Source organism: Onychomys torridus, chromosome 5, assembly GCF_903995425.1.
Source record: "Onychomys torridus chromosome 5, mOncTor1.1, whole genome shotgun sequence".
Taxonomy (NCBI): Eukaryota; Metazoa; Chordata; class Mammalia; order Rodentia; family Cricetidae; genus Onychomys; species Onychomys torridus.
In genome coordinates, this window is record NC_050447.1 from 77748799 (window position 1) to 77762832 (window position 14034).

The following is a 14034-nucleotide window of genomic DNA, read 5'->3' on the forward strand; positions in this document are numbered from 1 at the left end:
TCAAAAAGTTTTTTTTCTGAAGCCTTTAACAGGAACTTAAATACCCACATGAAATACTACGTGTAGCTACCAGCAAGAAATGAAGATGTATGATTTTCTTTTTTAAACGTAGTTTATAGCTTTAGACGGAATAAGATTCAGAAGCACGCTGCACCAGGAACTCAGCATCCTGGGGGGAAGGAAGTTGCTTTGCTTTTCTCTTTTGTGTTCTAAAGGTTTGATCTACACCTTTCCTCCCATTGCACCAGGAATGACAAGTTCTGATGGTGCTTTCACCAGAGATTGAAACAAACAAAAAGCTCTTAATCAAATTGCATTTAAAATAACTTGCCTTCCACCATTTAGATCTGTGCATCTTCTAACACCACACAAAACCCTTCTCAAAAATTGCACATCCCTGTAAGACACCTAATGGAATGGAGCACGGACCGCCGGCTTTAATTAAAAGCTCTGGAGTTAGATACACATGTACCTCTTAAGGAAGTCTCTTCCTATATAAAATGAACAGTACAACAGGTGGTTATTTCCAAAACTAGCTTAAAAAAAAAAAAATCCGATTCCTGAACCAATAACAGCCCTCCTCCGAAAAATATCCCCTGAACTCAAATGGGACCACAGGATCAGGTTCTATGTAAGGAAGAGAAACAAGTTATCACACATTCCAGCCTCCAGTAAAAATGACTTGAGAAACAGTCCCGCGAAGTCCTTGAACCAGAGAATCGCCCTGCAAATCTCAAGATCACCGAGCTTTGATTATGAAAGTCTCAGAAAAATGTTTACACAGTCTAGTGTTTCCTGTTTCCGCAGTTAATTTTTAAAACGTTTTTTTCTTTTGGTTCCTGAAACGGATTTCCTTTATTTGCATCAGTTTCTTTTTCATAGTGTGTAATTTCTGGAGGTCTTTGTCACACGAAGAACTTCACTTAACTGCCTTCACCAAGACGACGACATCAGAAGTCATTTGTCATTCCAGGGATCTTACAGGTTTTCTGAAAACGTTCACGTAGAAAACTCATCCTGAAATCTCATTTAGCCCTCTGAATAAATAGTAAAGCACTCAATAAAAACTTGAATTAAATTACCTTTTCTCTGACCCTCGCCATAAAAATACTACTTCCAGAGATTATCAGAACTTAAAAAAAAAAAAAAAAAGCTGGTGTTCTCTTGGTCCTACACGTCAATAAAAATACCCCTGCTTGGCATTAATTTTGGGCTATCATTAAAACCTTAACTTCAAAATGGACGTGATTTCAAGGTTCAGGCAGGTTGGAAGATCTCCAAGTCTGTCCCCAATCAGCTAGAACCCAGGCTGATGGGAGCAATTTGACTTAGAAAGCTATGGACCAGGGTAAGAAGGAAACGCGTCGAAAACTGGGGGCGAGAAACGTTAAAAGAGTTGCTGCAGATTGAGAGTCTTCCCGTCCAACCGAGCCAAAGAGTTGCAGACAATAAAGCCGGGGACCAGGGTGACTGTCTGGATTGTCGCACCTGTTCAAAACCAAAACAGTTTCCAGTGCGGGGTGGGAAGGAGCGGGACGCCTGAGGGAGTAACCTCGCGTGGACGGCCGAGCTGCCCTCCTCGCCGGGGGCAGGCTAGAGAGAAAGCGTCCCTCCGCCCCTCCTCTTAGCTCCCTCTTCGAGCAGCACCCCGGCCTCCTCCCGGGTCCCAGCCGCGCCGCGCGCCGCGCGCCGCCGACTCTCCCCCCGCGCCAGCACAGGCCGCGGGGACCCGGGAGGCCATTTTGCGCGTGCGCCGCTCGCCTCGCGCCGCCCTCGGCCCCGCGGACGCCGCTCCCGCCAAATTCGAAAGGGAGCTTGTCAGGCCCCACCGGGCTCCGGAGGCCGCTGCACTCGGCGGGCTTGCGGGCTTGCAGAACCGGAGCCCCGGGGCCGAGAGGCGGCCACTGCCGGGCTGCAGCCTCCGGACGGGGCTCCTTCTCCGAGGCCGTCCACTCCCCAGGACCGCGCGCGCGGGCGCGGGCGCGGGCACCGAGGCGCAGGCCGGAGTCCCGCGTGGGCCGGGTCTTTAACCCGGGGTGGCGTGACAGTCGCCTCTTTGTCCCCTTCCCCTCGGCTCGCTTCGGTCGCACGGCCCTTTCTCCCTCACCGACGACGAGGTGTCGTCGGAGCTTGGAGCCCGTGGGCTTTGTGGGATGGGTCCGAAGCCAAGTTTGCTAACAAACGCGGAGCCCCCCGAGGTCCCCGCGGGGGACGGGGCGGGAGGCGGCGGGGCCGCCGTCTGTGAGCGTGCCACTCTCCCGGGTGGGCCCCGGGATGGGAGGGCAGCGGAGGGGACAGAGGCTGGGCACCGCGGGGACGCGACGGCGCCAGCGCTTCTCTGACCGCGGAGAAGTGAAAGTGGCTTGCCACGGGCGACGCGGGCTGGCCAATGCCCTATCAGTGCAGCCGGCTGCAGGAACCGCCATTCGGTGACGGCTTTCGGGGTTTCTGCAGCACGCCGTGTGGAACGTCACAACTGGCCGGCGCACGTGGCTCCGGTCTGACAAATCCAACGCACACCCCGCTCCAGGGTCGCGAATGCAAATCCCCCGCCTGCCTTTCCTCCTCTCGGGCCAATGCACCGCCCTGCCTGGCCGGGGGGGACCTTCCCTCGGACCGCTGTACCCGGGGGCTGGTGTGGCAGCCAGTGGAGCCCGCATGTCCTCTGCCCGGTCCGGAAGATCTCATTTCTCCGTCCCTGCCATTTCCCCTCCCGGGTCTCCCGCTTCGCACCTCCGAGGTGTGAGAAGGGGGAAATGGGAACCCAGGCCCGCGGGGTGGAAAGAGGCGACCCGACGAGCGTGGGCCCGGGGACGGAGGGGTGACGCGATCGGGGGGTCACAGCCCTACGTGCGACAGCCGATCCCCCACCCCGCCCCCGTGGCGGCGTCTCGGGGTCGTCATGCAGACTCCCTCTCCCCCAGCGAGAGTCGGCCGGCCACCGAGTGGAGAACAAAGGGCGACTCGCGCGCCGCCCGGGGCCTGGCGGGGCTTCGAGGCCGGGCTGCCATGTTGCTTTCACGGAGGGCGCCGGGATTTTGACGCTCGCAGGCAGGGCAGCGCCGCGGCCGAGCGCGGAGGCCTCCGGCTCGTCGCCGTGCCCAGCTGCGGTCCGGGGGTGCGGAGGGCCTCGGGAGGGAGGGGGGACGGGGACCGGCGGGAGGTGACCGTCCCGTGGGCAGCCAGGGCCGAGCACCCAGCGCCATAGTCGCTTCCCTTTGCCACCTTCCTCCCGCGGCTGCGGGCTGCGCGCTCGGCGGAGGCTCGGTTGCCAGTAGCAACCACACGACGGCGATTCGCAGCCCGGACCGTCGCCGCAGCCGCGGGGACCGCCGCCTCCTCGGACGCCTCGGGACTGAGCAATTGAATCTGGGGGTGGCCTTCGGTGACAGCTCTCTCCCCCACCCGCGACCGCATCCTGCAGGATCCTCCGCTGGGCTGCAAAGGCAGAGTGCGGGGCTTCGCCCTGCCCCCACGGCAGACAATGGGGACAGCTGCCGGCGCACACCGCAGCGCAGGGCGGAACCCACACCTCCGGGATGCGGGCGGTGTCCTGAGCCCAAGCCGTAGATGCCCTCTTCTCTGACTGAGGTCAAAATCCCTCCTCTAGGGCCAGTTAATTGGAACAAGGATGGTGTCAAAGAAAGCGACACCAAGATGGTCACCACCTTTCTAGCAACACGGACACAAAGCCGTGCTCACTGTGTTTGCTCTTGGTGAGGGGTGGCTTTCCTACACGCATAAACACACTCTGCTTTTCCTTCTTCGTGCACCACGAATATGTAATCACTTGCCACGTTGACTTCAGCATTGCGGGCAGGGTCTTGGTTCCTGTTATTTGTTAAGTGCATAGAGCCCCCCTCCTCCACCCGATTTCATTTGATGACCCACAGCAGCTTTAGTCAGTGTAGACTTAAGAGTTGCATAAAGTGATTGACAAGAAATGTCGCGCCCCTCCCCACCGTGTGTGTGTGTGTGTGTGTGTGTGTGTGTGTGTGTGTGTGTGTGTACGCGCGGGGTGGGTGTGAGTGGGGGGCTATGTTTTTAGGACGCTAACTTTGGAAAACAAAATCTTAAGTGTTTCACACAGGTATTACTGAGGAAAGGTCTTTAAAGTATCTTGCTAAGTGATTTACTTAACTATTATATAATCTACATTGCCAGATTTTTTTTGGGTCTTAACACTTGTTCTGGCCTTAAGTATCTATTACTTTTAGCTGAGTGGTTTTTGTGGATTGAAATTTTACCTAAGTCGCAAATGAGGTGGAATTTCTAAGTTCAGAGTTCCTCGGGGACAAGCACCTGTCTTATTTACCTTTGTATGCTCCGGAATCCTCTTTACAACTCAACAGACATTTGTCGGATTTACAGAGGAAATCCACTACCCTTAGCAGAAAACAAAAACTTAGTATTAGAGCACAATCTTAACTATGTTTAATGGATTCAATGAAAAGTTCAGCATCTTTCCCAGTTAGAGGCATTAACCAGACACCATCTTCTACACATATTTTAACTTAATTATATTTCAAATGTGGTGGGTTGTGTTTTAAAACATCTGACAGATATTTCTGGATTCTAAGATTCCCTGTACATAAGAATTTGTAACATTGTTCCTTTCTCATCCAAAATGTCTGAAATTTTGCTTAAGTGCCCATGGATAGGATCTTAAAATTGCTTTTCATACTTTCAACTAACATAGATAGGACACTCACCAAACAGTTTATGAGAATGCTCAAATGACTGGGAGGGATATTGTAGATCTGCTGTGACAGAGCACTTTGAAATGCCTATGCAGTAAATGTTAAATTACACTAATAAATGCTTACAATGTCTTTATCATCTACGATGGTAAAGTATATTAAAATGACTCATGGAAATGTTACTAAAAGTAGTTCACATTCAAGCCTTACAAAATGTCAAGTTCATTAAGATAGTTTACTTCAAAAAAGAAACATAGCCCTCCTTGGTTCCTAGAGGCAACCTAAACCTGTATTTTACCAACCACTCCCATCATCCCCTTAAAAACAGGAAGGCAAGGCTGTAGTGAAAAGTTCCTTTCTACCTTCTTTCCAAAAAGGAAAGTGCCAACAACTTGCTTTGGTCCAACTTCAAGAGATTATCTCCCCTTTTCATTACAACTGGGTCTTTCAGTGACCTGAAGGGGAAGACCAAAGAGTATTCATATTTATGTGAATTCTTGCTTTTGACTTGAATGATGATTGATTATATTGTTATTTATATTGAAACCTGGAACACTGCTGCTCTGGAGGCTACACCCTTAAGGCTGTAGAACTTGTATGAGGACGCAAAGACCAAGCAATTACGCCTGACAAACCGTGCCATTTCCATAATGCACGTACAAACGATTCTCAAAAACACTGGAGCAGTTACATTTCTATAGACTCTTGCCTTCAAATTTTGACTTCTTTCCAGCTTTTAAAACAAAACTCCTGTGTTCAGCAAGAACACTTCCCAAATGTCTAGGGATGGATCCCAAAGAGAAGGTACAGAGGTACACTTCTAACTGTTCAGGAACCAGACAAATTAGTGTTATCAGTAATTAGTTCATGGGAGTGACTTTTGCTTTGAACATGATTCATTACAGTTTGTTCCCCAGTGAAACTGAAGAACTCATTTGGGGCGAGCTTGAGAAAATGTGTTTACCAGCTGTTTCTATCTACGCCTCATGACAATTTTCTTAAAGTATTTTCACTTGGGTTTTCTTCAAACTCTTTTTTTTTTTTTTCCTGAGAAAGAGGCTACCAGATTCAATGAAACCTGCTTACTTTTACCAAATGTTCATTCTGATCAAAGAATTCATTTATTAGCATGCCACCACCCCTTTGGAAAACACATTTTTAGGAGACCCATTACAACAAAGTAACCTTACACTGGATAATTTGAGCAACCTTTAATCTAGGATTAGGAAAATGCATTTTCATGAACTTTAACATAGTATATGTAGTCTTTTTTAACTTAAAGGTGGACACTAGAGCAACCCAATTTTACTCTGTTATCTTGGTCTGCAATGGGTTCTGGGGTTACCCTTTCCCAGAAAGATACATAGTGCCAGTTACTTGGCACTCCTGGAACTTCTGCCTCAATGTGCGACATTTTACAGGAGGAGCGCCACATTTCAACAACAACAACAACAACAACAAAAACAAAAACCCAAAACTCAATGCTTTCTACCCTGTTGTGTTACAAGAAGTCTCTCCACTTTGGGCATCACACATCTTGGTATTGCCAAGATTTCATCAGCTGTTTCTCTCTGGGATATGTCCATAAAAATGCTGAAATTATTTGTAAACTTTCAAGAACTTTACCCTTGCTTTGTAAATAAAACATTAAGCAATTCCATATTGTTTTACCAGAACAAGGCTCCCAGAACAGAAAGCATTCCTTCGCAGTTAAGACTACATTTTTCTCATCAATGGGAAAGGTAATCATATTTCCTTCATGTGAACTATAAGACTACATTTTTCTCATCAATGGGAAAGGTAATCATATTTCCTTCATGTGAACTATCTTTTGTGTTATTTGTATGAGAACGTTGCTCATCGGTATAAAATTAAATATGGGTTAATAGTGAAAAGTTAATTTAAATAACTTAGTTTAGAATATTCACGTCACTTCTGAAACAATAATTAATGATAGCGCAGGCATGTCCCCTGTAGGAATGGTGCGTAGTGCTGAGGGGTCCTTGAATTCACTCTACATTTCAGCGGGGATCACTGACCTCTCCGACCATTTCTCTTAGAGGAACGGACCTGCAGAGTTGACAAACAAGGGACGCTATTTTTACTTCAAAGGTTTCAGAAACCTCGCAAACCTTTTCTGTACTTTTGCAGTGACTTTCAGGAGTCAGCGCACACGGCCAACTAGTTTCTGAAATAATCGCGGCACAAGACATTTTGGCTTGGGGCTGTTCAGAACCGCAAAAGTTTAAAAAAAAAAAAAAAAATTTTTTTTTTTTTTGGAGCCTCGCACATGCGCAGTGAGGTGCAGCTGCTCCGTCACCCTCGTCCTCCGCCTTCCCCTTAAATAAGCTACAGTGTCCTGTCCCCGCCTCTGGGTCGGGGTGTGCGCCTGGGGTCGGAAGGAGCTGGCCGCGGGGAGGACCTCGCAGGGTTCTCACACAGTCCAGGCCAGGGGTTCCCGAGCCCTTCCCCACTCTCCCCGCAGCTCGGGAGCGTCCGGGGAGGAGACGGGCCGGGCCGGGCCGGGCCAGCCGCCGCGGGGCGTTTCTTGGCCGCGGCCTGGCCGCTCGGTTCCGGGCTGGGTCGGCGGCGGAGGCCTGCCCCGTGTCGTGGCCGCGCTCTCCGCAGGCGCGCCGCGGGGAAGTGGAGTAGGGACTCCCGCCGAGACCCCTCGCGGCTTGCGTGGGAGGCCGGGCCGCAGAAGCCCAGCGGAAGGCCAGCGAGGCCTGGCTTAGCTCAGCCCCGCCGGCTCCCGGGCCTGAGCGCGGCCCGGCGGGAGGGCAGAGTGGGGAGCCCGGAGCAGAGGCCGCAGGGCGAGGCCCGGTGCGCGGCGAGGCGCTTCCGCACTCCGCTGGCGCGCGCCCTCCCCTCCCGGGGCCCCGCGCGCTCACCGCCCTGCTGCCCGCGCGTCCCCGTGGCCTCAGGGTTGTCTCACCATTTTGCCCCCGGTCTCCACCCGGCTGCTCTCTCCTGGGCCTGAAGTCCTGAGGTTGTTCCTGGGAGCTGGAGAACTTGGGGCGAGTGATAAAGTAAAAGGAGGCCGGGGCCTTGCCCTCGACCCAGCGTCGCACGCCGTGGCCTGTTGCGGGCAGCCCCCCTCCTCTGGGGACCCGGTGGCACAGGGTAATCCACCGGTGCCCCCTTCCCCCCCCGCCCCCGGGTCTGTACTTTGGGGACCAGCATTTGAGCGATGCGTGGGCTCGGTCCTTGATGCCGGGGTCGGGGTCGTCTCCCGCGAAGCACCTTCCAGCATTGTCTCTTGTGTTATGTACAGTAATAATAATAGGATTTTTAAGCACGGGAGAGCAAAACCCCCACATGATTTCTAAGAAAAGTAAAAATTAATAAAATGTGTGAGACACAGGGTTTCTTGAGATGGCGGTGGATAATCTTAAACGCAGAGTGTTCACTTTTGTAGTCATGCTGGCTTTGGAGCAACTTTTAATTAAGAACGCTTGTGTAAGTAAGATGCATACGGGCATACACGACGCAGCAATAATTTGATTTTGCTCTGCATGTTACAGCATGAGACATATTACACTGTTTGACTTCTGCTTTTAAAACGTAGATGTTTTAGTAATCACCACTGTGCTCCTTGTTCTTTTGGGGGTGAGGTGGGGGGAAAGAAGTCATCACCCTGATCATAGCTTTCTTTGGGAGTGGACCAGATGCCTTGAAGCTCTGCATCCACTGAGACACTTCCAGAGAAGCCATGTCTAGGTGTATCTAGGTCTGTCGGACTTCACTGTCACCTTGACACTGTACTGCCCTGAAAAACACTAGACCCTTAAGACTTATGAGGCCGACTGTAAAAGATTTGAGAAGCAAAGGCAAATTTGACACAATAAGACACAACCACAACCCTTGCATAGAAATGTCAGTCTTCCGATTCATAAGGAAGTGTCCACATCTTTTTTTTGATCTGCTGGCAAATTTGCTGGCACAACTGACTGGTCAGCTCAGACCTAAACGCAAGATCCTGATGCTTATCCTTCAATCAGGGTTGTACCGTAATTCAGATAGTCTATGTTTGCTTTCTTATTATAGATAACATTTGAGTTCACCAATTTGTCTCTGGCGCAGACAGTACTTCTATCTTTAATTGAAGTGTGGAAATGTGAAGCTACTTCAGTGATTTTTACACTTGATGTTGGCAAAAAGAATTATTGATGTCTCACAAGTTGACAAATGACATTCAATTACCAATTGAATACCTTTGAAAAATGCTAACATGTTTGAATTGAAGAGATTTCATGTCCTATATAAAACAGACAATAGTCTGTTAACAATAAGAAGTTTTTCCTTATTGACATGTTTCAGATAGTTTACCATTCCCTACTTTACCCATACTCTCTGTGTCTTTGCTCTCAAGACACAGTATCTGGAGTGATTTTAGACCTGAAATCAGTGTTAGGCGTACACGTGTTGAATTAATAGAGATTGTATCATATGAAGAATGAATTTCTCTTATTATACTCTGGAAGACAGGCACATTCTCTCAAGAGCAGAGTGTCGGACACACAGTGATACTGTTATGTGCTAGGTTCAACAGCTGTGCACTTCAGAGACCTCAACAGGTTTCTAAAAATGAGGACATCAGTCTATGGTTATAGAGAACTTTACCTTTAAAATTCAGCTAGGAACTGGAAAGCAGTCGTGTTGAAATTAGCAAAGCTTTTAGGTATGAGTAGCATACAGCCCCACAATAGTGGGATCTTTCTGGATTCTCAGAGATTTGTAAAGAGAAATGGAACAAGATTTACAAACTGGTTTTATACTTTTGGGTTTTCAGTCTCATTTTCATAAATAAGTGGATAATGATTTTGAAATTGTATAATTAGCCTTTCCAAAAGGAGGCAAAGACTTCCACACTTTATTGAAACAGTTTTTCAAGTTAATATTTCATTCCCAGTCAAATGTATAGTTTTATTTGGCAAGTACATGATATACCTGTAAATGCAGATGGTGCTTTAAGAACAATAATCTTAGTTTGATAACATTTTGAGTAGTTCTTCACTTAACCAATAGTTTAGAGACTTATATGTGATCTTGGAACATTCATTTAACTATGTAATTAGAGAAGCATTTTGTTTTAAAGTTAATAAATTGAAAGTGGATCAGAAAATATAGAGTAGCTTTCTTTTCAATTAGTTATCTCTTCACTATATTTTATATTGAAATTACCAACAATTCCACTTATGGGTATAATATGATCATTATGTTACATTTCTTCATTGAACTTTAATGACTTTTGGGGAAAATACTAGATAAAAAGATGTATCTTCTTTTTAATATATATAACCAGATAAGAAATAGGCATCCTATAATGTGTTTCATTAGGACAATAAATTCTATTCGTGGGCATTGTTCATGACATACACAGACTTTCTAGTTTAAAATACTTTTTCTACTTAACTTTTCAAACTGTGTAGCATCCCATAAGCAGATTACTGAGCTCTTAACATTTTTAAAGTAGGAAATACATAGTGAAGGATCTACTAAAAATGGAAGATGTAGCAATTTAGGAGTTTGACTTGTTTAAAGACTGAAACAAAGCAACGGGACCCTTTAGATTCAAGAGATTTTTATTCTTCAAAATGCAACAGGGACCTGAAAAAATAAAATTCAGACACTTCATTAGCAGTTTGAATCATTCCCTCAGGGTTTCCCTCTACACCTCTACGTGGGAACAGACACTTCTACTTTCAAGGCCCTTTTGGGAAGAATGTGAAAGACCACCGTGAAACTTATACTTGAGTTAAGTCAGAGAATTGTGTGGCTGGCTTCTGAGCTGCAAGAAGGGGAAGGCTTGTACCTGCCCTGACGTGTGAAGCAGAGGACTCCACACACTTCTCCCTTTCTTGGACAGATAGTCCTTGCCCCAGCCTTCTGGGGATTCCACAGACTACCAAGACTCCTTCAGACAAGATTTTTAAAGTGATTGCAGAAGATTCCACATGTGAAAGCTAGTGATGTGTGTGCTTCCTCCTGGGGAGGAAGAGAGACATCAATGATTTCCGGTCTGCCACTATTAGGTAGCAGCTGTGGCTAGCTGCCCACTTGACACCTGGCGAAATGGTAGTTTCAGAGAGAAATATTTAAAGTTGACACTTGCCACTGAAACATTTGGTGCAGAATTTTCAAAGAGTAGCTAGAACTGATGGTGAGCTACAGTGCTTAAATTTGGTAAAAAGAAACGCCGAGGAGGCCAACTTATGTAAGATAGTCTTTCCAGGTACAGGCTCTTCTTTTGGAAATGTCACTCAGCAACAAAATGACGCCCGAATTTAAAAGAAATTCTTTAAAAAAAATCATATTGAAATAAGGAGACAGCAAATTTGGTAGTAATTAGGAAAATCTGCACGATAGGAGATTCATCATATCTTTTTCCTTCTCTGCTTTCATACGGACTAAGTGTCCTTAATTGCTGTTGATATATTGTAATTTAGTGTGTGAACACAGTTGCTGTGACCGTCCTGGTAGGTCAGAGAGCCATGAAGAGGAACACCGAGGAACTTGAGGTTGTGCTGCCAGAGTTGTATTGATCCGATGACGCCCATCTATCGGAACTGACATCGGGTCCCCCAGCGCCCTTTCCTCAGCGCCCAGCCCGCGGCAGTCGGGGGACCCTGCCGCTCTGGGTGCGTGGGTGCCGCCGACCGAGTTCTCCAGGTGGACGCCTGCGCCCCGTTCCCGGTCTGCAGGGAAGTGACACCAGACCGGGCGCGACGTGAGTCCCGGGGTACAAGGTCTTCCCTCGGCCGCTCCTTCTATCATGGTTGTGACGTCACGCCCGGGACCTACAGTTGCCACGAGACGGCTGCGTTCCGGTTCCGGTCGGTTGCCCCGGAGCCTGGGTACACAGAGCAGTCCCGCCGGAGGCCGAGGGGCGCCGAGAGCGGACTCCACGCGCGAAGCCATGAGCCAGCGGCAGGTGCTGCAAGGTAGGGAGCTTTGGGCGGGCGCCCCGACGGGATGGCGCCGGGGGCCGGCTGCTCCACCTTGCCTCTCTCCCCAGTGTTCGAGTTGTACCAGAATGCCCGGACCCGATTTGTGCAGATGGTGGCGGAGCAGGCGACCAGACCTCAGAACATCGAGACACTGCAGAATGCAGGTGAGCCTGCACCACGCATGGCGCCTTGGCCCCACACCTCGTCCCGCATCCATCCTCGGCCCTCCTACCACCCAGCGCGGGCCTCACCAGGTTCGGGGGTCCCCCTTCTCGCCCCAGCTGTCAGCCTCCTTGCCCTCTCACCAGCTCAACTTTTGGGAGCTTTGGGTATGGGCTTAAGTGCCGCCAAGTTCCTCCGGACCCTCTCCTCTCCGCGGGAACTTGTGGGTGAAGCGGAGAAGATGGAGGAGGCCTGGTATCCATCCTGGTTTCCATCTTCGTTGCAATCGGCCAGCCATATGAACTGCCTGGAAGTCATTTTCCTGGATGGGAATCAACCCTAACCAGACCCATTTATCCCGATGCCCTTTCTTGTCACTCTTTGATCTCGTTCGCTTCCTAGAAGCGGAGAAATTTCAGGCTATTTTCGCAGTTCTCCTCTTGACATTAATGGAAGGGGAGTGGTCGTTTGCTTGAATCTTTTCCGAGATATTCAAAGTAGGTAAGGATAGGGCTTTGTGAATTCCACGAGGCATCCCATTTTCATCCCTTAGTCTGAAGGGGAGGATGGGAGAGAGGGGAGTTCACTTTTGGCAATATCAGTCCTTATTTTATCTACCTCTAAGGGAGAGTGAGGGATGGAGGGATGGAGGGATGGAGGGAGGGGAGGAGAGAGAGAGAGAGAGAGAGAGAGAGAGAGAGAGAGAGAGAGAGAGAGAGAGAGAGAGACTACTGGTAACCACAGTTGCTGAGAGTTCAAGAGGGCACCAGCCTTGCTCAGAGGACAGCTTTCCACAAGAGTCACTGACTGAACTGTAAGCTAGATGCGACTTACTAGGTCTTAAGAAATCCCTAGTTTATAGGATGCGGTCTTTAAGACTAATTTAAAGAAACACATCATTAAAAATAAATGAAGAACAGATTGTCATGGCCACAGTATTTAGACAGTGTTTACTCTGGGTTTCTTTGTGGAAAGACCCTTCAACTTACCAGATACTTTCTTTCCTCACTGGGTTTGTGAGCTGTTTGTGGTTGTGATAGGGAGCCATTTACAATGAAGAGAGTATTTTTAAAAAATATTTAAATATCTGAGAGATAATTATAGGTGTATGTGTAGTTGCAGGGAATAACCCAGTCCTTTTATTTAGCTTCCTCCTGAGACATCTTTCAAAAGTTTAGGTCACAGTTACAGTGAGGATTCTGACGCAGATATTCCTTGATCCTAATTCACATCTTCCTAGTTTTGTTTCTTTTGTTTCATTCTATAAACTTTTGTCTCGAGAACCTCTGTCATAGTCAAGATACTTTGATTATTGCAAAGCTCTTTTGTGTTTCCCTTTTAAATTCTAGAGGAAGTAGCGTGTGTGCACATGCCATGGTGCATTGGTAGAAGTCAGAGGATGCTTTAGGAGGTCAGCTCTCTCCTTCCATCTCATGGGTCCTGGGAATTGAGGCAGGCTGTCAGGCTTATCATTAAGTGCTTCACCCACTGAGCCATCATGCCAGCCCTTGTGTTGTCCTTTAACACTCATGATTACTCCCTGCTCTCACTAACCCCTGGGCATCCACTGAACCTATTTTAAAAACGTTGTCGTTGTAGGACTCATTTTGTTCTGCTATTGTGTCATGTAGATTTATTTTCTTTATTCTGTGTACAAACTTTACATTTATTAGGGCATTTTACATTTTAAAAAACATTTATTTTTTTCTCAGTCCTACTCAGTGTACTCTGTGAATGGATGCTTGCTATTTACAAGGATTTGCTGCTGGGACAATGTGTACACAGGCAAATGAACACTTTGTAAATGAGAAAATACTTAGAGAAAATTCTGAAATACTGAAATGTATATAACACTGAAGATGTAGAGTGCCTTTGGGGATTTTTAATGGCAGGTTCCCTCTTCTCATAAGAGTACAAGGTAGAATACATTGTATTTTGTTTGTTTTGTTTTTCTTTTTAAGACAAGGTTTCAGCTTTGGCCACTTGGTTGGCCTTGAACTCCCTGTCTCAAATGATCCTCCTGCTTCCTTCTACCAAGTAGCCAGGGTTATGCCCCCAAGTGTATGAGGAATTCAATTTAAATTAGCTGACTAAGTGATCACCAAACTACAGAGGCACGTGACTCAGACTTGACATTCTACACTTATGTTTGGCTTGTGAAGAAATGGATACGAAAGAGAAATAGTAGTCTTTTAAAATTATCTGCTTTTGATTATCATCTT

General features: G+C 47.8%; 1 protein-coding gene across 3 annotated transcripts in view; it reads left to right on the top strand.

Annotated features, from left to right (window-relative positions):
* The first annotated feature begins 11542 nt into the window (after window positions 1-11542).
* Window positions 11543-14034, top strand: part of Spag6 (sperm associated antigen 6) — a 58770-nt gene continuing 56278 nt past the window's right edge. For all 3 annotated transcript variants that reach the window (XM_036188457.1, XM_036188458.1, XM_036188459.1), the window contains exons 1-2: window positions 11543-11644; window positions 11719-11814. In XM_036188457.1, coding sequence (XP_036044350.1) covers window positions 11620-11644; window positions 11719-11814 — 121 coding nt within the window. In that variant the 5' untranslated portion in view covers window positions 11543-11619. The remainder of the gene's footprint in view (window positions 11645-11718; window positions 11815-14034) is intronic.